This window comes from Durotheca rogersii, assembly GCF_024521655.1.
Source record: "Durotheca rogersii strain YMJ 92031201 chromosome Unknown GGS23scaffold_25, whole genome shotgun sequence".
NCBI classification, from domain to species: domain Eukaryota; kingdom Fungi; phylum Ascomycota; class Sordariomycetes; order Xylariales; family Xylariaceae; genus Durotheca; species Durotheca rogersii.
In genome coordinates this window covers 1-21,787 of record NW_026251256.1, presented here as the reverse complement: position 1 = coordinate 21,787, position 21,787 = coordinate 1, and the positions used below count along the sequence as shown (strand labels likewise).

Genomic DNA, 21,787 nt, shown 5'->3' with positions numbered 1-21,787 from the left:
GGCCGGTGGTGTCCCCGTTCGACGCTGCCACGACGCGCCCCTGCCCCAGAGACGGCGTCCGTCTAGACGATGCCCTCCCCTCTCCTCCTCCTCCTTCCGTGGCTCGTACCGGGGCCGGCCCTTCGTCGGCGCCTCGTGCAGGCCAGATGCAGTTACCACGGCCCGCCGAGATGAAAAGAGGAGGGAGAGAGAGAGTGGAGGGGGGGGGGGAGGTATTATTTCTGGGTGATGTAGGTATTGGCTCCGCGGACGCGTTTGCTGCCCACTCATCTCTTAATTTGCCGAGTTGCTACAACTATGCTGGGCATGACGTAGGAACTAGAAGGAGCTCCGGCGTTTATTATCGCCGTTTTCTTGATAGGTCTATGATGCTACTTCTACTATCTGTTGTCGTGATCGTAAGAAACTTGTGCAAAGATTGTACACGGACTAATGAGCCTTGCTCCTAGACCACCAGAGCTGTGCCATGGAGAGGTCCCCGAAGAAAGTACTTGTTTCTCCGGCTCATCTCCTAGCCATACCCGATAGTTCCCCTGCGATGCCTTGTATTGGATAGGGGTACGTCTGTTAGCTGGTTATCACAATACAATCCCCCCTTGAAATGGGGGTCTCCCCCCAACTCGACGGCTCCAATGACGATAGCTCGCTTGTCCGAAGCGCCATAGGCTAACTGCGTGGCATACCCCTCACCGTGTGGCCGGTACCTTACAGGCTGTATATGAACTCGGGGTTTTCCCTATCTGTTAGATCGAGAAATTCCTGCCCGTCCGCCTTAGTGTAGGTGGGGAGAGAACGGATGGCAGCCTTGACTTTGTTTTGGCGTCTGCACCAGAAGTTGATGAATATAAAGATGGTGAACGCGACGCATGTACACACAAGGGCCACGATATTTGCGTTGCGATATCGTGGAGCGTCGGTCGACTGGAATACCTGGGGCCCGATGATGTTGCCTATACAGTAGGCGACTAAGTACATCGCCGCGGCGGTGGTTTTTTTCGTCCAGCCTGCCACGTTTGTGGAGATGAGACCGAGCAAGGTGACGAAGCCAGTCGCCATGGTGTAGTATAAATAATACCCCATGAGCCTGCCCGTGCTATTCTCAAGCGGCAGGCAGAGTATGAGGGACAGGCCCAAAGCCCCTAGCAGGACGCCGGCGGCGCCGCAGAGCTGTAAAAGGGGCGTTAGCCCCGACGATAGGGAGGCACAGGGGTTAGGGTGTCTCTTAACGATGCGACTCTGGAGCCGGTCCCCGAAGTGCCCAGCCACTAGGAGAGTGACGACCTGAACGGCGCCACCAGGAGCTCCCAAGAGAAGAGATTGGGTTTCCGAGAATCCGAACGAGACAATGAGTTGCGAGAAGTAATTCGACATTCCGCCTGGCGACGTGTGTCAATTAATATGCCACAAATTTGGATGCTGGTTCCCTGGCAACTCACCATTGGGGATGGAGGAAATAAGGCTATAGAGGGCGAAAGCCCAGATCATAGGGTCTGTAAGCGCCTCCCGACACTGATACCATTTAAAGTGCTTGTTGCCTACGCCCTGCTGGTTCACGCGGATACGTTCGACGGCCATCACCCGCTCCTCTTGCGTCAGGAACCGGGCGTTCAGTTGGTTGTCCGGCATGAAACAGAGGAACAACACGCCCATAAAGGCTGTGAAGAAGCCGGTGACGAGGAAAACCAGTTGCCACGACTTGACGAGGATGGGATGGCGTTCTGTCCTCACGGCGATTCCGTACGCGACGAAGCCTCCTACTATTTGACCCCAGCCGTTGAAACTAAACCACCATGCCACCCTCATCCCCTGCTCCTTTTTGGTATACCACTGAGATGTGAAAAGGGCGAATCCCGGGCTGACGGCAGCCTCGAATACGCCGAGGAAGAACCGCACCACCATCGCGCCCTTGAAGTCTTTCACAGCCGCCAGACAGCAGAGCATCAGGCCCCACATGATCACGTTGAACGCCGAGTACTTCGCCAACGGGAGTCGCTGGAGAAGGCGGTTTGTCGGCCATTCCCAGACGAGATACCCGAAATAGAACATCGACGCTATCCACTAGATCAGATATCAACATTTGTTTCGGTACTCCTCTGTCTGAGACTGGAGAGTCACAGGGTAGCCGTGATGGGTGGAGAGTTTCTCACAGAGTAGTCCTGGCCTTTGGAAGACGTATGGCACGAGGCTAGTTAGAAGAGAACGACAGACACATTGGCGCCTCGCCACAAACCCCGAGTGCCTTACCTACGAGATGGATATCCGTCTAGGCACGGCAAGATTAGCACGGACTATCTGCGGTTCTCGGCGGGGCGAATCTCACCTTGATCCCCATGACGGAAGCATAGGACAAGGTAGTCTTGTCCAAATAATTCAGCCCATAGACGATACATAGGAAGGGCATCAAGTGGCGATCGATCTTCCGGAGCAGCCTTCTCTCCTCCTTGGGCGTCCAAACGATGGCCTCGCCCTGGCGAGCGGCTACGAGCTTTAGGGCCTCGTCCGGGTCGCTGCCGTCGACCTGCTCGAGTGGGGGACCGACGCCGACAGCTCCAGACGGAGAATTCCCAGTTGGCTTTTCCCCGCCGGCTGACGGGTCTGCCGTCGATGTACGGTCAACCTCTGACATGATGCTTGGGTAGCTTTCTACTCTCGAGGGGGCGAGGCGTTACACCAGGTGCTCAGTCTGCCTGCCAACAAAGTCAAAGATTTGACGGCGGAGATTTGCCTGGGGAGCCTTGAGGGGTAAATAGGTCGGTCTACTGGGAACACATGATGATGTCGGCTCCTTAGCTGTTCTGATCCATACCAGTCGCCGGGTGTCACCCCGAGTTGGAGAGCAGGGCAAGGCCAATTATGGGCTCCCGAGCAATCGACTACACTTCTGAATCACGCCTTGACAAGGCGGCAGAGATCGGCGAGGACGATCTCATCCAACGCCTATAAGCTGGCAGAAGTGACGCCGTGGTGCTACACCGCCGCGGCTACCTGCCGTCTCCAGGAATCGGCTACGTATGATCTGGAGGGATGTACGGCGAAGGATATATGCAGACTACGCCTACCTTGGGTGCTGTGTCGCGTATACCCAGGTGTCACCCTCAACAGTCTGTGGGAGACATAGTCAGGGAGATAGGTATAGAGGATGGCGACTCGGCGGGATATAGAGAATGACGGCTCTTTTCGCTCAGCACAAGCACCTCGTCGAGAAGGGGGACCAACCTTGGCCGTTGCGCGTAGACGTAGCCGAAGAAGTTGTACAATGCTGTTGTTACCCGAGTTTTAACCGCCGATGGGAAACCAGGTTACTCGGGAGGATCATTTACACCGTAGTACTGATGGATGCGGTGTAGCATTGCTGTCTCGACACGCACCAACCCACCCAACGCCAAGTGGTCGGTTTTCCAGTATTACGGGGTGAGTCGGAGGGAGGGCAGAATCAGCATACGATAACCAGTTGAAAAGAAAAAAAAAATATATATATATATATATATATATATATATATATATCATACATATATACATACATGCATATGCATATATATACTAAGGGGGTGTGCTAATCCTTCGGCCCATAAATGGCAGGCCTTTACGAGGTGCCTAGCTACATACCTTTAACGTACCTGCCTGTTCAGATGTACTTGCTGATTGAGAAGGCACTTGCCTACCTAGATACCGGGTAACTCGGAGTTGGATCAATCGTGGGTACCTAAAGTGGCTGCTGGTTTTTGATTACCGGTCAGTTGCGAGAGGTACTTGACATGCCCCTACGTTCTAGGCAGGCTCACGCGAATGGGTTCGCGTTCGGATGAGACAATAAAGCAATGTTGCAATGTTGCAATGGCGGACAATTCCGTGTCAATACCTCGCAACGCATTTGTGGGGAGAGCCAATAAAGATGTGGAAAACTCATTCCACGCCCGGCAAGGTTGTGGAGGCGAAGCAAAAAAGAAAGAAAGGAGAAGAGAAAGAGAGATATGGAGGAGAGACATGGCGTTCCTCGAGTCCGGCCTATGCATATACGTACGGACAACGAAAATACACATACACAACCAACACCGAGCGAGGATTTGCTGTTTCAAATTGCTGGTCCGTTGATGCGTCGCCAGCCAATGAAGCTCCGAAGAGCATGTTTATCGCTGCCTCTAATAGATGTTGCGTCCACGCCAGATTACAGGCAACGCATGGGGGCAGGCAACTCTTGGGTCGGCTTGAGCGGATCGCTCGGCGATTAACATGGGCGTTTTTTTGCACGTATTTTCCGGCCGTGGGCCTTACACAGCCACAATACGTAAGGAGTTCACCTTACGGAGTTGGTACGGGGTAAATTCGACCCACTTGTGACGGGGTAAAGCGAGTAAGTAACTACGGAATGGGATTGGACGGGAGAGAAATGAACCAAGCGATAAGCGGGGAGATAGGGAGACACCCACTGGACGCCACTAGCTTCTTTGGGAAGGGGGCGCTTGAAAGATCCGGAGGAACACCGCGAGGCCACCAGCAGTCCGGGACACGACAGGAGAAAAGTCTGGCCACTCCATCGAGACCAGGTTACTCAGATAACACTGCTACACTACGCATTCACGCAAGATCGAGAGACGGGCTGTTGCCGGACCAAAACTTAGCCTCCCGGCCATGTCTGCGCTGCAATTGAACTATAGTACAATACCTCGCAAACACGGTGATATTTCCAGAGACCAATAAAACATCCAGCGAAGGGACCAAAAAACCTGCAACGATTGCCGAGGATTAAAACTGTGCTGTCGACTTGGGAACGTGAGCGCGCTGAAGTCAACAGGAAGCAGGGGCACGAAGAGCGAAAACTTCTTGGGCGATGAGACAAGTGGTTGAAATGGTTGGATTCTGTCAGAGGTCCGATACCGACCAAGCTCTCCTTCGAATACCGGCAGAAGAAGCTTTTCGTAAACCAAACCCCCACGACCATTCCAACTTGGCCTTAGACCTCACACATACCCCCGCAGGGAAATGGCTCTGTCCGAAACACCAAGTCAAGAAATTACAAGAATCAAAGTGATTTCCTGCACGCGTGGCTGTCGCAACTCCAAAGCGCAATGCAGAATACCGTATGCCATTAGTCCCTGTCTAAAACACTCCCAACCTCCCATCACAACTCCGGTCTGCTTCCCGTCATGAGCGTTGCAAACATCCCTCTCGATCCCCAAGGATTAGGTACTATCGAACAAAGGAGAATCGTAGGTCAGACGTGAATGCGAAGCTAGCAGCCGATCTATAGGGCGGCAACAGCGAGACCGAGCAGGCCAGCGAGGCCAACGGCGACCTTGGCAGCGCCAGCCGTGGGGATGGGCGTCGACGGGACGGAGGTGGCGGGAACGCCGCCCGTGGGGTAGACCGTGCTGGGGGTGGTAGCCGGGATGGTCTTGTTGGTGTAGCTGGTGGGGACAACTGGGACAACTGGGACGCTGGTCGGGTAGACCGGGGGAGGAGGGGCCGCGGAGCTGTGGTTGTGTTAGCTCATTAACTCATCTTTAAACTGGCATCTTACCAGGCAACACAGGAGACGGACGAGGTCACGAAGATGGGCTTGCTAATCGTGCAAGGGCAGTCGGTGATGGTCAGAGTGGTGGGCTGCAGTCTTGTTAGCTTTTATGATACTAAAACTTAAATACTCGAGAATCTTACCTCGGTGACGGTGTAGGTCTTGGTGCCGTAGGTGATCTGGGTGGGGCCAGGGCAGTACGTCTCGTACGAGGTAACGACCTCGGTGGTGTACTTGGTGGCGTTGGCAGAGGGGTAGCCAGCAGGGCTGGAGACAGCCTCGCTAGTGGGGACCGGGTAGGTGACCACAGGAGAAGAGCTGGCTACGGACGAGCTAGCAGCCGGGTAGCTGGCAGCGGACGAGCTCGAGACGACGGGGTAGCTGTCGACGGAGGAGCTGGAGACGACGGGGTAGCTGTCGACCGGGGAGCTCGAGGCGACGGGGTAGGTGGCGGAAGCGCCAGCGGCGAAAGCAATAGCAGCAACGGTGAACTTCATTTTGACTGAGTTGTCTGGTATTACGGGGATCTCGTAAGGAGAGTGGTCGTGGTTGAGGATTATTAGGTAGAGCGGGAGGGGTAATTAGGTATGCTGAAATAACGAATGAAATTGACTGAAAAGTCAGGGTGCGAATTACAGCGAATGTGCGGGTGAGGAGGGAAGAGAGAAAAGATTGACAGAGTCCTCCTTGGAAGACTCGATTTATATACAAGACGAGCAGCATGGGGGGGGAGAGGAGGTTCGCTTCCGGCAGCGCGCAACCTGGGCGTGCTGGTAAGTCTTTCTCCCTTACCCCTGGCTCGACTTGGGTCGTATGTAGATGATGGGGCCGTGGCGCTAGGACTGCCAGGGTCAACATTGTCTCCATCAAGACATGGTCCATATTTTCTCTTTGCCCACAGTTTATCTCGCTTTGCTGCCCAATCATGACCGAGAAAATATCGTGTTCAGAAAAAAAAAAAAAAGCCGATGTATCTGAGTCCTTAGCCCCATCGGGTCTTCAGGGGAGAGAGAAGTTGCTTTGTTGTACGTGATGGGCGCCAAATCCTCCCGAAAAAGGGGGTATGTCCACGCCTCCCCATCCCGCTTTCGCCGCGGTAGTGAGGCGATGTGGACACCGCTCATAACACGGTCGGCGGTAAGCATCTAAAAACAAAAACAGAAGACCCGGAAAATGAAGTTGTTTCTCACAGCCTCGGTGATAACGCAGTCATTGGGGCTGCCGCTAGAGACAGACCGGGCGTCGAGAACCCCATCGGGGATTCCAGCATGGCTGAATGCGGCAGCGTGTCTGATGAATCGGGTAGCATAACACGCATAACAAGAACACGAGATGGGTCTCGGAGAGAGAGAGAGGGGGGGCAATAGCGCGGAACTATTTTGGATTCTTCTGTTGGATGATGCGAGCTGGGGTTGGGTCCACAGGCGGTGCCGCCAGAATTCCATACCGCAAGATAGGAAGAAGGGTTTCGCTGCGCTGTAGTAGGCAATCTGCAAGGAACAACTCACGCTCTGCCAGGGGTAAGGCTGGGTAAGCAGCAGAGAAACCAGCGAGTCTTGCCATGCGGAAATTGGAACGCCACTAGCGCAGTTTCTATTCTCTGATCCCAAAACAGCGCAATAGGCTTTTTATCCGGCGACGATATCGGGTACATCTCCCTCGACCTGCTTCACATCTTCCCCGACCTGCCTCTCCCGTAGGAGGTACTCCAGCTCGTCGCCGCACACATCCCATGTGTAGGCGTATACTACAGGCGGACGTGTGTCCCATGTGCGAGCGACCTCGGGTTGATGGCGCCGCACATAATCAGGCGTGGGAAAGGGAAATGCGCCGAGCGTTGGACGGTTGCGTCGACGCCGCGGCTGGATCTACGGCTCCAAGATTCGAGCTGCGACGAGCGATAAAGCCCACCACGTTACATGCCTCCCTACCACGCGTACCTACATACATGCCTGCCCGTTCCCGCCTGGAGGTACTACGTATCTATGAGTACGGCCGAATTCTTGACAAGATTACCGGGCACGCCGGTCAGGTCGACGTCCGCAGAGAGTACCTCTGTTTACGCCCTAGTACGTGTGTTCTTGACGCCCACGTTACCGTGCGCGCTCCGTTCCCTCTCCCGACGGCAAACACAGCCCATCAGGTTCTCACCTCTAGGTCGACGCAGGAACAGATTGCGCTTCTGCAGGAACCTGCGAATGAAGCGTGAGCTGACAGCAGCCGAGCTGACAGCGTACCTCGCAGGAACCAATCCCGGTCTGTTGCGCGCCAGGAAGAGAGGCGCCCGTTCCGTTGCCCCTATGCCCATCACTCATCACATATCAGGCTAGGTACTTACCTAGGTAGGTAGGTTTTACCTAATGTACCACGGCTAGATAGAGGATGCGTGCTATCAAATTCCCGTACGTGAGCTTTGCAAAACGCATTAACGAGGTACATGGATGAGGCAAGTTGGGGGAAACGTCCGTTGGGTCCTCCCAGGTTTCGAATTCCGGACCAATCTGGGAAGTAAAAACAGCGAGAGCTCCAGCCGTAGGCGGTTAGTGGCTGGTTGGATGTACCTAGCTCTTTTATGCGATAGTTGAATCCAGTTCTGGCCGCCTGATCAGGGCAAAGCGCCGACGCCGCCTTAAGCCTGCTTCGAGGAATAGGAGACAGAATATCTGACTAGTCTTCCTGGCCCCCTCCCCCTCGTCATCTCCGTCTCCTTTCCTCTCTTTCGCTCCATGGTACGTTGTGGCCGATGAACTGTCTCTTACCCAAGCTGATATGCACCGCACGCAGACTCCGGTCGTCTTCGTCCAGGCTCCTCAGGCTTTAGGACCGGGGCCAGCCCCTGACTTTGTCTCCCTAGCCGACACCCGTTCTGCCAACTCTAGAATCGAGATTGGCTCGCTTGGCTTTGTGCAGAATTACCAGCGTTCCTTGGGGTCTTCTGGAAGTTGTTGTACCTACATGCATATGCACACACATACATACATATACATGCCTACCTACATACCACGTAGCATCTACCGCGTATCTGGGTAATTATCTGCTGCCTGGATGAATACGGAGAAAGGCCGGTGTGCGCGTACACGTACATCTACCCGCAACCAGGTACCCACTGCTACCTGCTATGCCCGGATTTGGTAGATGGGTAAATGGGTAAGGATTCTATCGGACCATAATATCCCTTGCCGCAAATTTGCTTTCCTCGTGTCGATAGGCTAACCAGCGACCGGATAAGGCAAGGAATTCATACTGCCCAATGCATGCCTCATAGATAGTCAACCCTAACATGTCCCGTCGTTTATCATTATGCTATAAGCTTATGCGATCCGTGACACCCAACCACTCCTCCGTATACCTGTCATTTCATGCTTCGTATCGAGCTTACGCTAGGGCTTGGATTTCTTCAAGCTGCGCTAACCGAGCGTAATCGCGCCGAGCACCTTGGGACGAGAAGCTCGATCGGTGTGGATTTGGTTCCACAACCACTCCCGACGACGTGATCGATCTTACCAAGGGTTTATATATATCTAGAAAGGCAATGCCACCGTCGGGGCACTGGGGCCGAATCTCTGATCCAATCCACTTTGTCTTGGATATATTCGGCAGCTGTGTTGTCCTGTGTACTACTTAGGTTGGGATAGTATTTGGGTGTGATGCCAGCACTCTGTTTGCTTTGTAGTATAGCATAGTCCCCGCGGTCTAACTCGGCATACCTATTATATATATGGTAAAGACATTGAACCAACTTTCAATATTTCGCTTCCTGACATCCATACACTTTCTCTTCCCTTTGCTGTGCAGCGTACACTCTTGGAACTCGACTTCATCCAGTCTACATTACACTGACGTGATACGGGCATACCGTGGAACTGGGTAGGTCAAGTTGCAGCTGATCACCACCATGGAGCTATCTAAGACTGTGCATGTTCCGTATATAACAACGCTTAGTATGCACACATAGTATACAGCTGGGCTCGGCCATGGAGCCTCTCGGCAGCTCACGTGTGATATTCTGGAGTTGCTGGATGCCCAGTCGGCTATGCGTGCACGTAGTACGGGGCATGCGAATCTTGTTGGTTCCGTAGGGCTACCTAATTTCCCGCCATTCCCACACAGACGATAGAAGCCAGGGATCGTCGACGTAGCTACGGTCGGCGGCAATAAATCCATACGAGATCATGTTTAATGCCATGTTTTATTGGGATGGCGGGGTTTGTGTTCCGTCTCGCGCGCACCACTTTGGTCTCAATGGGACCAGCAATCGATAAGAGCTGCGAGACGGCGCGAGGGGGAAGCGCGAGGAGGAGAGCAACGTATATACTTGCTGCTGACAGGCCCGATTGATTGTTCTACGTGTACGCATTAATCTAAGCCTGGAATGTTCTAGGCGCTCTAACTGCCATCTTATTCGAAGTCGCCAATTCTGTATCTCGCACGAGTGTCGATATCATCATTCCAGAGCGATTTGTCTGTCCTACGATAGACGCAGCATCCTGAGCCACGCTCCTGGAAAATCCACGCGCGTAGTTCAATAGCCATCGAACTCGACCAGGGACAGCCTATGAGTAGGGGTGTGGGGATGACGTGCGCCTGGAATGTTCACAATGTTGAGTAGGAGGGAGAGCAACGCGCGCAACTCTGATATGCCGCGAGTCCGTTCAGAGGACGCGAAGCAACATGCGAACATGATCGCTTTACACAGATTGGGACGCGCTATGCACGCTATGCACGTACCCGGAAGTGGTCGCACGCGTCAGCAGCTGCCTAGAGGAAGGCATATGGAGGAGGGGAGGGTGCTCTGCAAAATCCTGACGACCTGGGCGGTATTGTGCATACATGCATAGAAATAGGCCTACTAGCATCGGCTAGGCGACTACACGTAAGGCCCTGGAGGAAGGAAGGTGGTGTATGGGCATCTGCCGTATTCCAACCGTTTGATTTCAAAGCAACGCTTCCCCTCGTTCCTCGTAAAGGACCTAGGCCTTCAGGTGAAAACGGTGCTGCCGCTATACCGACAACCAGTCCACGGACTCTATATAGATCTGCGCAATTGCTACCCTCCAGAACTAGCAGAGCTTCTAAAGCTGCCTGCTCTCGCTCAGAATGGGGGACGTAATGAAAGCTGTTGGTATGCGGGTGCTAGATTTATAACGCACCACATCTGTCCCGTCCCGTATTCCACTAATAATGCCTTGGTTTAGACATCAGGGGCGGCAAAGGGCCTGCCACCTCGCTATTCATCAACTCGCAGACGCCGAAGCCCGAACCCGAGGAAGGCCAGGCCTTAGTCCGCGTCAGAGCCTTCGGGCTGAATCGTATGGATCTCATCCAGCGTGAGGGGAGATACCCCATGCCACCGCAGGCCCCTTCGACGCTCGGCGTCGAGTTCAGCGGCACCATCGAATCGTTCGGGCCTGGTTCCCACGGTGACTTTCGAGTCGGCGATGCCGTTTTCGGCTTGGCATATGGCGGTGCTTACGCCGAGTACATCGTCGTGAACTCCAGGATGCTCTTGCGTAAGCCGGACGGCCTAACGTGGGAGACGGCGGCCGGTATCCCAGAGGTATGGATCACAGCTACCCAGGCGCTGCACTTGGTTGGCGACTTCGCGCCGGGGAAGACGGTCCTGTGGCATGCCGGCGCCAGCGGCGTCAGTATTGCGGGCATCCAACTGAGTCGGGAGAGCGGCGCGAGCGCCATCTACGCTACCGCGGGTACGGATGAGAAGTGCCGGTTCATCGAGCGAGAACTCGGCGTTACCAAGGCCTTCAACTACAAGACGCAGGACTGGGCGAAGGAGATCCTGGATGCGACCGGCGGCAGGGGTGTAGATCTGATTATAGACTTTATCGGCGCCAGTTATTTCCAGAAAAATCTTACGGTCGCCGCGTGGGACGCAAGGTGGGTTATGCTCGCCCTACTAGGCGGAACGAAGCTCGACGGTGTAGATTGTGCCTTGCTGCTATACAAGCGCATCCGGCTCGAGGGCAGTACCTTGCGTAGTAGGGATCTCGAGTACCAAGGCCGGCTTAGGGATAGGCTTGCCGTATACATCCCTCAGATCGAGAGCGGGAAGCTGAAGGTCCTGATTGACACTGTCCTCCCCATGGAGGATATCGTCAAGGCTCATCAGCTTCTAGAGGAAAACAAAACTATGGGGAAGATCATTTGCACTGTCCCGTAGAGCGGGCATGCAAGGTCTTCTGGAGCCTGACTAGGCGTTCATGGCAAACCCTGCCCGATGGCATGGCTCCAAAACCATCAACTGGTCCATGGTTCATTCGACCAATATACAAATTCTACGATCATCAGGAGCCCTGCCCCGTCAACTCTCTTCGTCAATGCCCCTTGACCCACTTCAACATCTGCTCAAAAGCCGTCGCCTGCGCGTCCTTTATGTGTGCATCGTCGTAGTCTCCAACCACGGCAAAACCTAAGATTAGTTAACGTATAGCCACTTGCTTCAAGTTCCACGTTTGTCTTACCATGGGGAACGCCAGGATAGACCTGAACTTCGTGCTCTACGCTCTCCTTCGACATTATACCTTCCCCAGCTTCTCGGATATCATCGGGAAATAACGGGTCGTCTTCCACGCAGACCAGGCTCACCGGAACTTGCAAGCCCTGGAAATCGTCTGGCGATACTAATGTCGCGTGCGCCAGGGCACCGGCCTTGATATACGGTCCCTTCTCGTCTGGGAGGCTGGCTCCAGCGTCCGCCTCCCCTTCAGCATGATTTTGGGTGCGGCCCCAACCGGTATGAACAGAGCTGCGCTTGCTCGCTAGCAACAGGACATACCGTCCACCGAAACAGTAGCCTATCGCGTAGATCCCGCCCCCGTTGCCCACCGCGTCGGCGAACTCGCCATTGCATGCGTCGATAACCTTCTCTAGTAAAGGCATGACTTTTTCCTCAGTGTGCCGCGCCAACCACATATCGATTAGGAACGACTTCGCCGTTTCGACGGCCTTGAGTTTAAACACGTCAAGCAACGAGGATCCATGGGTCTCGATACCCGGGGCTGTGGAGGAGTTCGGCGCAGGGTCGCCCTCGAAGAGGTCCGGCATTACAACAACGCTGCGGCATCAGAGATTAGCTGCTGCTATTGTCTCGGTGATCGAGAGCCCCCCTGGGGCGTACTCACAAGCCCTCGTCTGCATACTGGTCTGCTTGTATCTGATTATTTGTCGATTTAAGGCCCGTTCCGCCTGTCAAGAGGAGCAGGAGTTTGGAGGGGTCTGCCGGGTACCCCTCTGGCTTCGTGAGGTAGACCTACCGGAGTATCAATATGCCTCTATATCAAGTTGGCGATAAGCCGTTATTGTTGGGACACTGACATCCACTCCGCCCAGCTTCCTGAGTTCCCCCTTCGGAGTTAGGCCAGCAGCTGTGCAGTAGTCGTCAACACTCGCTTGGTCCTAGCGGCTGACCGGCCATCCCGGCGAGCACTTACGAGTCGGCCTGTCAGTTGTGCAGTGTTCGCCCATCCCAGGACCCGTGTGCGTGGGTGTATCGCCCGGAATGGCGGTTTCCTGAGCATCGTACTCGGGAGCCTTGGTTGCGACGTCTGGCTCTGCCATGGCGGAGCGTGCGATGTGAAGACTAGGTATCTATCCTTTCGCGAAAGGGACAGAGTCTTGAAGGTCGTAGAGTGCTCTTGGTTGTAAAAAATAGGTTAAGCTAATATAGAGCTAACCTGGAGATGCTGTGTTCGGTTGTTTTTCGCGGATGTAGCTCGCCAAGGTGCTTAAGCTGCCTGCTCGTTTGCCTGCTTTAGTAGTCACCACTGATAGGTCTTTGCTTCTAAATCCGTATCGGGTGCGGGGCCTAAGCCATGGCTGCTTTAACCTAAGCTTAAGGTAGCATAGAGTAAGCATAGAATAAGTAAATCTAAGCCGAGCTCTTAGCATCGTTTTAATTATTAGATAGGTTTACTATCGCTTTAAAACAATTTGATTTTAAATAAACGTTGCCTTTACGAAAATAATCTGTTATAATAATATTATATACTGTATATTAAAATATATAAACTTAAAAGTTTTAAGTATAATTAAATTATAAATTATAAAGTTTAAGTTTCTATATATAAATTTTTAACTTATTATAAAAATTTTTAATATTATATAAAAATTACATTTAACTAAGTGAAAAAGTTTTTAATTAATATATTCTCTTATAAACTAACCTTTTTATAAACTATGTATAATTTATATATTATTAAAATTAACTATATAAGGAAATCGAAAAGTTTTCTATTTTTTTAAAGAGAGAATTTATTTATATATAAATATAGATAAAAAGCTTAATTTGTAAAGAGGTAGCTTATAGAGAGGTACTAGCTTAACTTTCTATTAAAATTATATCAATACTTGAAACTAGGCATGTATAGATAGCGAAGAAGCCTAACTCTAAATAAGGGTTACAATATTATAACACTCACAGTATGCTCTAGTTAGTCTTTCGTACCTCGCAGTACTAATAGTTGTGCCCAGCTTTCTTTGATGCTCTCTGTCCCGACCTTTACTGTGCTTGAATAATGTACATCAATAATCCCAAACTGTAGAAACCTCTTATCATATTACTGAGTCCAGATGTGGCCCTCTTACGTTATCACCTTTTGAATGCCACCACCTCGTCAACGAGGCACAACTCGTGACTCTAGTTTTCCTACTACAATGGTTAGCGCAAGCTATAACGAGCAGAGTATTTATCTCACTTAGTTACGACAGATGAAGAGTTTCATTATCAGCGTCAAAAGTCCGAGGCGATCAATGCTACGTAGAATTATATGTACTAGCTGATTGCCTATAAACTGCTCTCAGCCTCAATCTCGTAAAACCACGGATCGGTCAGAAGTTCTGCAGGTGAAGGCCTCTCCGCAGGATCGTACTGTAAAATCCGTCGTATAAGCGCCTTTACATTGCGCGCCTCCTCCTCGTCGAGATCAGGACCTGCTTCATCGAACCACTCCTCCATGGATGTCTGCTCCTCCATGAGCGGCTCACGCCCGTCCGCAACCCCTCCGAGGCGACAATTAAAGAGCTTTTTCTCGGGCGTGAAGTATAGCGAAGATGTCTTCCAACTGTTGAAGAGTTCGTCGGGCAGGGGGCCGAGCCGGGCAATGAGGGAGAGGAGGTGGTTATCATCTTCATACTTGGATCCCGGTACGCAGAAGAGGGGATACCCAGTGATAAGCTCGAAGATAAGGCAGCCGAAACTCCAAACATCAAGGGTCTTGTTAACAGCCCCAGTAAGAATCAACTCGGGTGCCCGAAGGCCGAGGGGAGTGACAAGCCGTGCCGGCGGATCCGTGAAGAAATATGCTGTTTCGGGTTATTAGGTATATCTTTGAAAGGAACAAAAAGCGCAGGTACGCATTTTAGGTGATACTAACCACCACCCATATCGGATAATTTGATCTTGAAGCCTTCCGTATAGTTGGTGTAGGGCACTAGCGGTTGCGCCATACAGAGATATCGCGGGGCCCACTTGTCTTCTTTGCCGTCTAGCCTCTGTACCGGGGGCGATATTGACTCGGCTAGCTCATCTTCCTCCTGCTGGATTATATCCTCTGGCTTTGAGTCGATATCGTTGAGAGTAAAAAGCATATTTCCCGGCTGGAGGTCGCCATGGGCGATACCATTCTCATGAAGGAATGCCAGGGCTAGCAAGGACTGCTTGAGGATGCTCTTTGCCATCTGAGGTGGATAGCGGACCTTCATGTCCCACTTACGGGGTTTGAATTGAGGCAGCTCCTCGACCATGGTGTTTACACTCGGACCCATGGGCTCGAATACTAAGCAATTGTGAATCCCATTAGGGCCGTGGTGCTGGAATTCGCTAAGTAGCTGTGTGATATATAGGGACGCCTCCACTGGTGCGACTTTTGTAATGTGTCGTAAGATTCGTAGCTCAGTCGGTCTCGAGATTTCCGAGACAAGAAACTTGAGGGCGACATATCTATTATTGCTAAAAAGAAATGAATAACTACAATCTAGGTATAGCATCGCGGCAGACGGCATGGAAGATAGACTCACCTCAGGTCACGCCCTAACCAGACTGTTGAATAGGACCCCTCACCGAGCTTCCGAATGACCTTGTATTGGCCATTGTTAAAGACGTCACCAAGAAGGATTGGATGATAACCACCTGGGTGATAATCTTCTACCCACTCACAGGGTGAGGTAATGGATCTGAATCTCCGCTCGTCCTTTTTTGGGGCCCTTGATGGAGGGGTAGAAGGAGGGGAAAAGCTCATATTCGCGGTGGAAGCCCGTTGTCCAGGAATTGACTAGTGGAATAGGTTGAAAGAGCAGGATTGCGATGAGAGAGTCAAAAGGTTCGGCAGATGCGGGATGCGCAACCTCAACAGGTGCGAGCTAGGATGGCCATGAAACGCTGTTGTTGATTTTCTTCGGCTATCTACCATAAGAATATATGGCATGTCATATCGTGGAAAGCGGGAATGCCTTTACGGCTTCGCCTAGCTACAGGGGGATTAATTGCGAGAATTAAAGTAGCTATTAAGCTAGTGTTACGTAGCAATTGAACCAGCCCTTATATGCTTACATACCGCAAAGCGTATCGTAGGCGTCTACGTTTTACGCAACAGCTAGTTAAAGAAGAGAACCTATCAGCTTCTTCCTTTAAGTTAATCTTATGTTACGTAGGCATGTACCCCTAGTAGGAACCACCTAGCTTACCTAAGCTAGCTAAGTACTACTATATATACCTATAGATCGCTCTATATTCTCTAGTAGCTTTCCTTCTTTTCTAGTTAGTTAATATACCCCTTCTTACCCTTATTTTATTACTTTCTTTACGAATAACTTATTAACCTAAGCTTAGTTCTCGCTAGTTACGTAATAGTTATAAGCCCGGGGTACTTCTAAGGAGCTATTATTACTTAGGTTATTCTAGCGTAAGTAAGTAATATATTTATTTATCTCTTAGACCTTACGATTATATTTCCTTCTTATTTCTAAACCGGTACTTTACTTTCGTATTTAGCTTTAGATAGTCGCTTATTTATTTCGCTATAACGATTAATACGTCCGAATTCTCCCTGGATAAGATTTTAGTTAACGTTTACTTACGAGCTTACGATAAATAGCTACGGTAGTTCCTAACTCTTAAATCGATAGCTACTTAGTTCGGTATCTAGAAGGACGTTAATCTAGATGGAGTTAAGTTTAACGCTACTCGAGTCGTAGTAGGTATTTTTAAGGAGTATATTACTTAAGAGAACGAACTCCTTAAAGAAAATTATAAGAAAGCCGTTTACGAATAGGCGTTAACCCTAACCGAAGACCGAGGAAATTAATTACTAAGGCCTAAGGTACGAATTCGAGAGTAATAAACGGTAGCGTATAATAAGTTCGTTTCCTAGTAAATAACGATCGAGGCTTAGGTTATAGTTATTAGTAAGTAATATAAGGTCCTTTATAGCTAAATTCTCGCATTTATTTCGGTAGGTTTTCTTAAGGTAGCTAATATAGAGATATAATTCCTAAACCTTAACCCGATTATTTAAAATCTCGTAAAGATCTTCCGTAAGTAAATTACTCCTACCGAAGCCGCTATTAAGACGCTCGTTAGGCGAGAATACCGTAAGATACTTTAAAGAATAAAGGTAGGTACTTATAATCCCGAGTAGTTTTACGTTATATAGTAATACGCCTTCCTTCGCGTTCGCGTTTATTATATTAACGAAATTAAGGGCGTTATAGGAGCAAAGGATTTCTTCGAAGTAGTTAAGGCTAAGATCGTAGTCGACTAGGTTATACGGGTATTAATCGCTTTTATTAAAGCTAATAAATTCGGCGAGTAACTAAAGACCCTTAAGTAATTAGGTATCGTATTTAACGTTTTCGCTACCGAGAATAAGTAGAAAGGTAAATTAGGTTATAGAATTTTCGTAATAGCCTACTAAGAACCGATTTTAGAAGCGAAATTAGCTAATAATAGCGGCTAAGGAAAACTAACGAGCTACGAATACCCTTATAAGTCTAGAGGTAAACTATACTTATAAGTAGCTCGTTCTTATGGAATCCTATAAAAGTCCGTTACTAATTAAACTATACGTAACTTAAAGCCGATTCCGGTTAATATTATACGAAAAATTAAAGCTAAATACGACTTACCTAAATACGCTAAGCTCCGAAACTAAATTAACCGCTAGGGGTAGGACGTTCCTATAAATAATATACCTAATAATCGCTCCGGGAACGGGAGAGGAAATAACGCTACTACCTAACTAATTAATATTAGCGTAATAATAATCGACCTACGTATTATATACCTATTTACCTAGATTAGGATCTATTTTACTATGGACTTAGTCCGATACCTACTATCGGAAAGTACCGTTTTCGATAACTATAGAGTAATTTACCTGGTTAATAATCGTAATCTTTTAATAAAGGGGTCGTTCGTTCCCGCTAGAGACGGATAAACGGTCGAAGCTAGTACCATAAGCTTTCCTATTATTAATACGGGTCGTAAGATTATCGAGAAGTATATCTTAGATTAATTTAATAAGCCTACCTTTAATCTAAAGCTTAAGGACGTCGTACTTATTAAAGATTTCTACGTTAATATTATCTCTAAGGCGAAACTTCGTAATATAGGTATTTAGTTTTACGGTTTAAATTATACTTTAAGGAATGGAACCCTCGAGAAAAGTACTATAGTAAGGAAGCTAGAGCGACGCTTTAACCTAGTCTTTTTCGAATTTAAGTAATTCTCTTCTTACTCGTAAGTCCTACTTATGATATTATTTATAATACTATCGAGTATTTTACGTAGCGTAGCGTCGATCGTAATAATACCTTATTTCCCGGAGAGAAACGTCCGGTAGAGAAGATCGAAAGATATTACTAAACCGAGAGAAGATTCCGAGGTACTCTAGTACTAGCGAGTAGGGTATTTTAATCCTAAGGCGCTTAGAGCCTTCGTTAAAAACGCCCGGAACGTTAAGATTAACGGTATACCTATAATTAAGTACGAGTATTATAGTTAAGCGATAGGTAAGAGAGTAATCTCGCGCCGTTTATTAATATATCGCTCGCTACGTTTTTTTTAGAAGGTATACTAGGATTTATTTAATTACCCGGAAGGTTACGACGGATCTAAGTAGCTTATCGTAATTAGGGATAAATTTAGCGGAATATTATAGGTTAAGACCCTAGAAAGTAAGTAAGGTTTATTAGTAATAAGAATTCTTCGATTCTTTAAAAGATAGGTTCGGAAATAATTCCGACTCTTAATTTATAAGATACGTTACGATAACGAGCGTTTAGTAATAAGTATTAAAGGTATGTTTAGATATAAGATCTAGGTAATAAAAGAAGGCATTAATCTCGAACTTCCGCCGGTTAATACTAAGGAGTTAACCGGTAGAGGTAAGAGAACTAGATAGATTATTATCGTTAAATCGATTAAAATAAGGATTAAAGTAAGGCTACTAAAGAAACTATAGCCGGAAACCGTTAAAGCCGCGGTATATTTAATTAATATTAGCCCTAGCTAAGCTTATAATCTTCGTATACCTTACGAGCTCTTAAATACCTAGTTTAAATAGTACTTTAGATAATATATTCTAGAGGTAGTGTAGTGGTGCGGTAAGACATGCCCTCTTAATGCATTACGTAACACGTTACGATAGGCCTTATACCTATATAGAGTAACTATAGCTCCCGTAAGTGCGGGATATGCTATGCTTATTATTTAATTTATTATATAATTAGATTACTATCTTTATTATTTTTACCTTAATTAAAGATTCGTTTTTATTATTAGATTCGCCGTTTTCCGATTAGTATATCTATTTTAGTTATAGGCGCTTAAGTTACTTCGTCGTACCGCTATAGTCGAATAAGTAACTTTTGCGTTTTACCCCTTTTCTTTCCTTATCTCTTATACCTTCGGGCTAGCGACTACTATATCTCTACGACTAAGGGACATAGCTAAGATACGATAACTATATTAGATTCCTTACCTCTCGATTAATATAACGATACTAGTTTTATCTATCCTGGACCATCGTACGTATTATAGTCTTCGGTAGAGTATACTTTCGAGTAAACCTATCCGGGTCTCTAGTATCGCGTACGCTTTACTCCTCTTTAGTAGCGATTACCTTATAACTTTTTCGATCCCTTAACCCTTAATTTACGGAGTTTTTATTACGCTACTAGGATTTAGAGGATACCGATCGCCGTCGGCGCCGCCATTTAACCCGCGAAGTAGCCCGCGTTTTACGTTAAATAAAGTATTCCGCCTTATGGTTATTTATTTACTATAGGGAGGTACGTATAAGCCCGGGAACTTTTATAACGATACTACTACTACTAGGATAATACCTAGCCCTTAATACTTATAACGCTAATAAATTATCGATACTACGATATAATACGACGACTAAACCGCGTTTATACCGATTAAGATATCCCTCGTATGGTTATTTATTTATTATACGAAGGAACCCGTAAAACCCGGAGAACTTTCGTCGTAATACTACCGCTACTAGGGATAGTACTTAGCCTTCGATACTAACCGCTTCCTCGAACCGCTAATAATATAGTATATTTCGTACGAGTAAATAAAGCTTATAGCGATTAAAATAGCTTCCTTATAGTTATTTATTTACTATATAGAAAACGTACGAGCGCCTTAATATAAATTACGATAACCCATACGACCCGTTACTCTTTTACTAATACTAAGGACGGATAAAGGCTAATAATAATTATATCCTAATCGACCTTACGATAGCTTCTTTTTCCCTCTAAACCTATTAATCGATATAAATTAAATATATAGATATTAATAACTTATTATATTAGAGGCATTTTAAAATACCTAGGCGTAGCGATTCGACGATATAGTATACGATATAATATAAATATTTATATTAATAGCGTAGATAGGAATTAATAAACTAATAGCTACTAATAATCGATAGTTTTAAAGAAAACTAGGAATTAATATTAATAAAATTACGTAGATATAAAGAATTAAGGAAACGGAATTAAAGTCGAGCTAATAAGTATACCTATATATAGGTTAGCTTTATATTATTAATTAATAACTAATATAACGAGAAGTATTAACATAGGCGTAAAACGGCGCTTAGCGGTAATACCGTTAATACCATTAAATAACCCCCGATAAATCGAAACCGGCCTATAGCTATAACCGGTATCGTATCTAACGCGATTCTTTACTCGGGATCTATCCCTTATACGTATTACTTTAACGAAGGTTATACGTTAGGAGTTTTAAACCTTAATAAGAGGGATTATCGTCGACTTATTTATAATAATTAAATTATTAGTCTAGGGAATACGTATCGTACTTTAGTTAGGCGTTAGCCGACTAGAGAAGCTCGTATAATACCTAGACCCTATCGATCGGGATAGTATAATAAATAGTAATATACCTATACTAAAGGAAAAGTATTAGGATATAAATAATAGCTATTATATCTTTACCTTTATATTAAATAATAAGACTCCTACTACCTTCCTTTTTACTTTATACCTCGTACCGATAGATTAAACGGAATCCGTAGTTAAGAAACGGAATAAATCGCCGTTAGGACCCGAAGTAGTAAAGACTAAACTACTAATAAAGACCTTAAGAGTCGATACTAGCTTTCCGTTCTTATATCCGCCCGAAGAAAAGGAGGACGACGATAAAACTCCTACTTAGTTACCTTTTACCCGCGGTTCTATACTTATCCCGCTAATTCCTATGGTATTATCTTAAAATAATAATAACGGGACCTCTAGTAGTTAGAATATACCGGTAGCTACCCCGATTATCGTAATACTAACCATTAGATTCCCTAACCCTACCGATTACCCTAGGCTTAAGTTTAATAAATATAATATAACTTAATAACTAAAAAGGATAGATCGATTATTTAACCGCTACCGTATAAGCGACGATAATAAGATTAAGGAAATCGGCGAATAAATTACGATTAAAATCATTAAGAAGCGTATTAACGACGTTACGAAAGATCAAACGATTTAAAGAGTTATCGTTATAGCCTTAAAGTACCGTTTTAGGATTACCGATAAACTAGGCTAAGTTAACGTTAAACGTAAACTCGTATAACTAGAACGAAGTAACGTAATTAACGATCCTAAGGCGATCTTTACGTATTTTATAAACTATAAACGCCTTTCTAAGCTCGTAAACGATAACGGAAAGCTTCCTTAAAAAGTAAGATACCTAACCGATAAATTCCGGATATCCTTAATTATAAAGTA

General features: G+C 47.5%; 5 protein-coding genes across 5 annotated transcripts; 1 reads left to right on the top strand and 4 right to left on the bottom strand.

Moving 5' to 3' along the window:
* Positions 1–487: 487 nt before the first annotated feature.
* Positions 488–2,947, bottom strand: GGS23DRAFT_238062 (major facilitator superfamily transporter allantoate). The gene is made up of 6 exons (XM_051512130.1): positions 2,321–2,947; positions 2,245–2,263; positions 2,148–2,161; positions 1,437–2,058; positions 1,228–1,376; positions 488–1,167 (listed from the first exon to the last, which is right to left on the bottom strand). Exons 1-6 carry the CDS (start codon positions 2,624–2,626, stop codon positions 706–708), a joined length of 1,572 nt encoding a protein of 523 aa, XP_051368889.1. The 5' UTR covers positions 2,627–2,947; the 3' UTR covers positions 488–705.
* Positions 2,948–4,600: 1,653 nt separating this feature from the next.
* GGS23DRAFT_581511 (uncharacterized protein) lies at positions 4,601–6,279 on the bottom strand. Its single transcript, XM_051517193.1, has 3 exons — positions 5,656–6,279; positions 5,519–5,601; positions 4,601–5,471 (listed from the first exon to the last, which is right to left on the bottom strand). Exons 1-3 carry the CDS (start codon positions 6,007–6,009, stop codon positions 5,243–5,245), a joined length of 666 nt encoding a protein of 221 aa, XP_051368888.1. The 5' UTR covers positions 6,010–6,279; the 3' UTR covers positions 4,601–5,242.
* Positions 6,280–10,409: 4,130 nt separating this feature from the next.
* GGS23DRAFT_237768 (quinone oxidoreductase putative) lies at positions 10,410–11,783 on the top strand. The gene is made up of 2 exons (XM_051512129.1): positions 10,410–10,634; positions 10,708–11,783. Exons 1-2 carry the CDS (start codon positions 10,610–10,612, stop codon positions 11,688–11,690), a joined length of 1,008 nt encoding a protein of 335 aa, XP_051368887.1. The 5' UTR covers positions 10,410–10,609; the 3' UTR covers positions 11,691–11,783.
* GGS23DRAFT_237730 (alpha/beta-hydrolase) lies at positions 11,768–13,367 on the bottom strand. Its single transcript, XM_051512128.1, has 5 exons — positions 12,961–13,367; positions 12,845–12,894; positions 12,652–12,779; positions 11,992–12,584; positions 11,768–11,939 (listed from the first exon to the last, which is right to left on the bottom strand). The coding sequence occupies exons 1-5, from the start codon at positions 13,085–13,087 to the stop codon at positions 11,845–11,847; spliced, it is 993 nt and encodes a 330-aa protein (XP_051368886.1). The 5' UTR covers positions 13,088–13,367; the 3' UTR covers positions 11,768–11,844.
* Positions 13,368–13,851: 484 nt separating this feature from the next.
* On the bottom strand, positions 13,852–16,059 carry GGS23DRAFT_581497 (putative serine protein kinase). Its single transcript, XM_051517192.1, has 4 exons — positions 15,545–16,059; positions 14,902–15,476; positions 14,224–14,830; positions 13,852–14,174 (listed from the first exon to the last, which is right to left on the bottom strand). Exons 1-3 carry the CDS (start codon positions 15,763–15,765, stop codon positions 14,313–14,315), a joined length of 1,314 nt encoding a protein of 437 aa, XP_051368885.1. The 5' UTR covers positions 15,766–16,059; the 3' UTR covers positions 13,852–14,174; positions 14,224–14,312.
* Between the last annotated feature and the right edge of the window lie 5,728 nt (positions 16,060–21,787).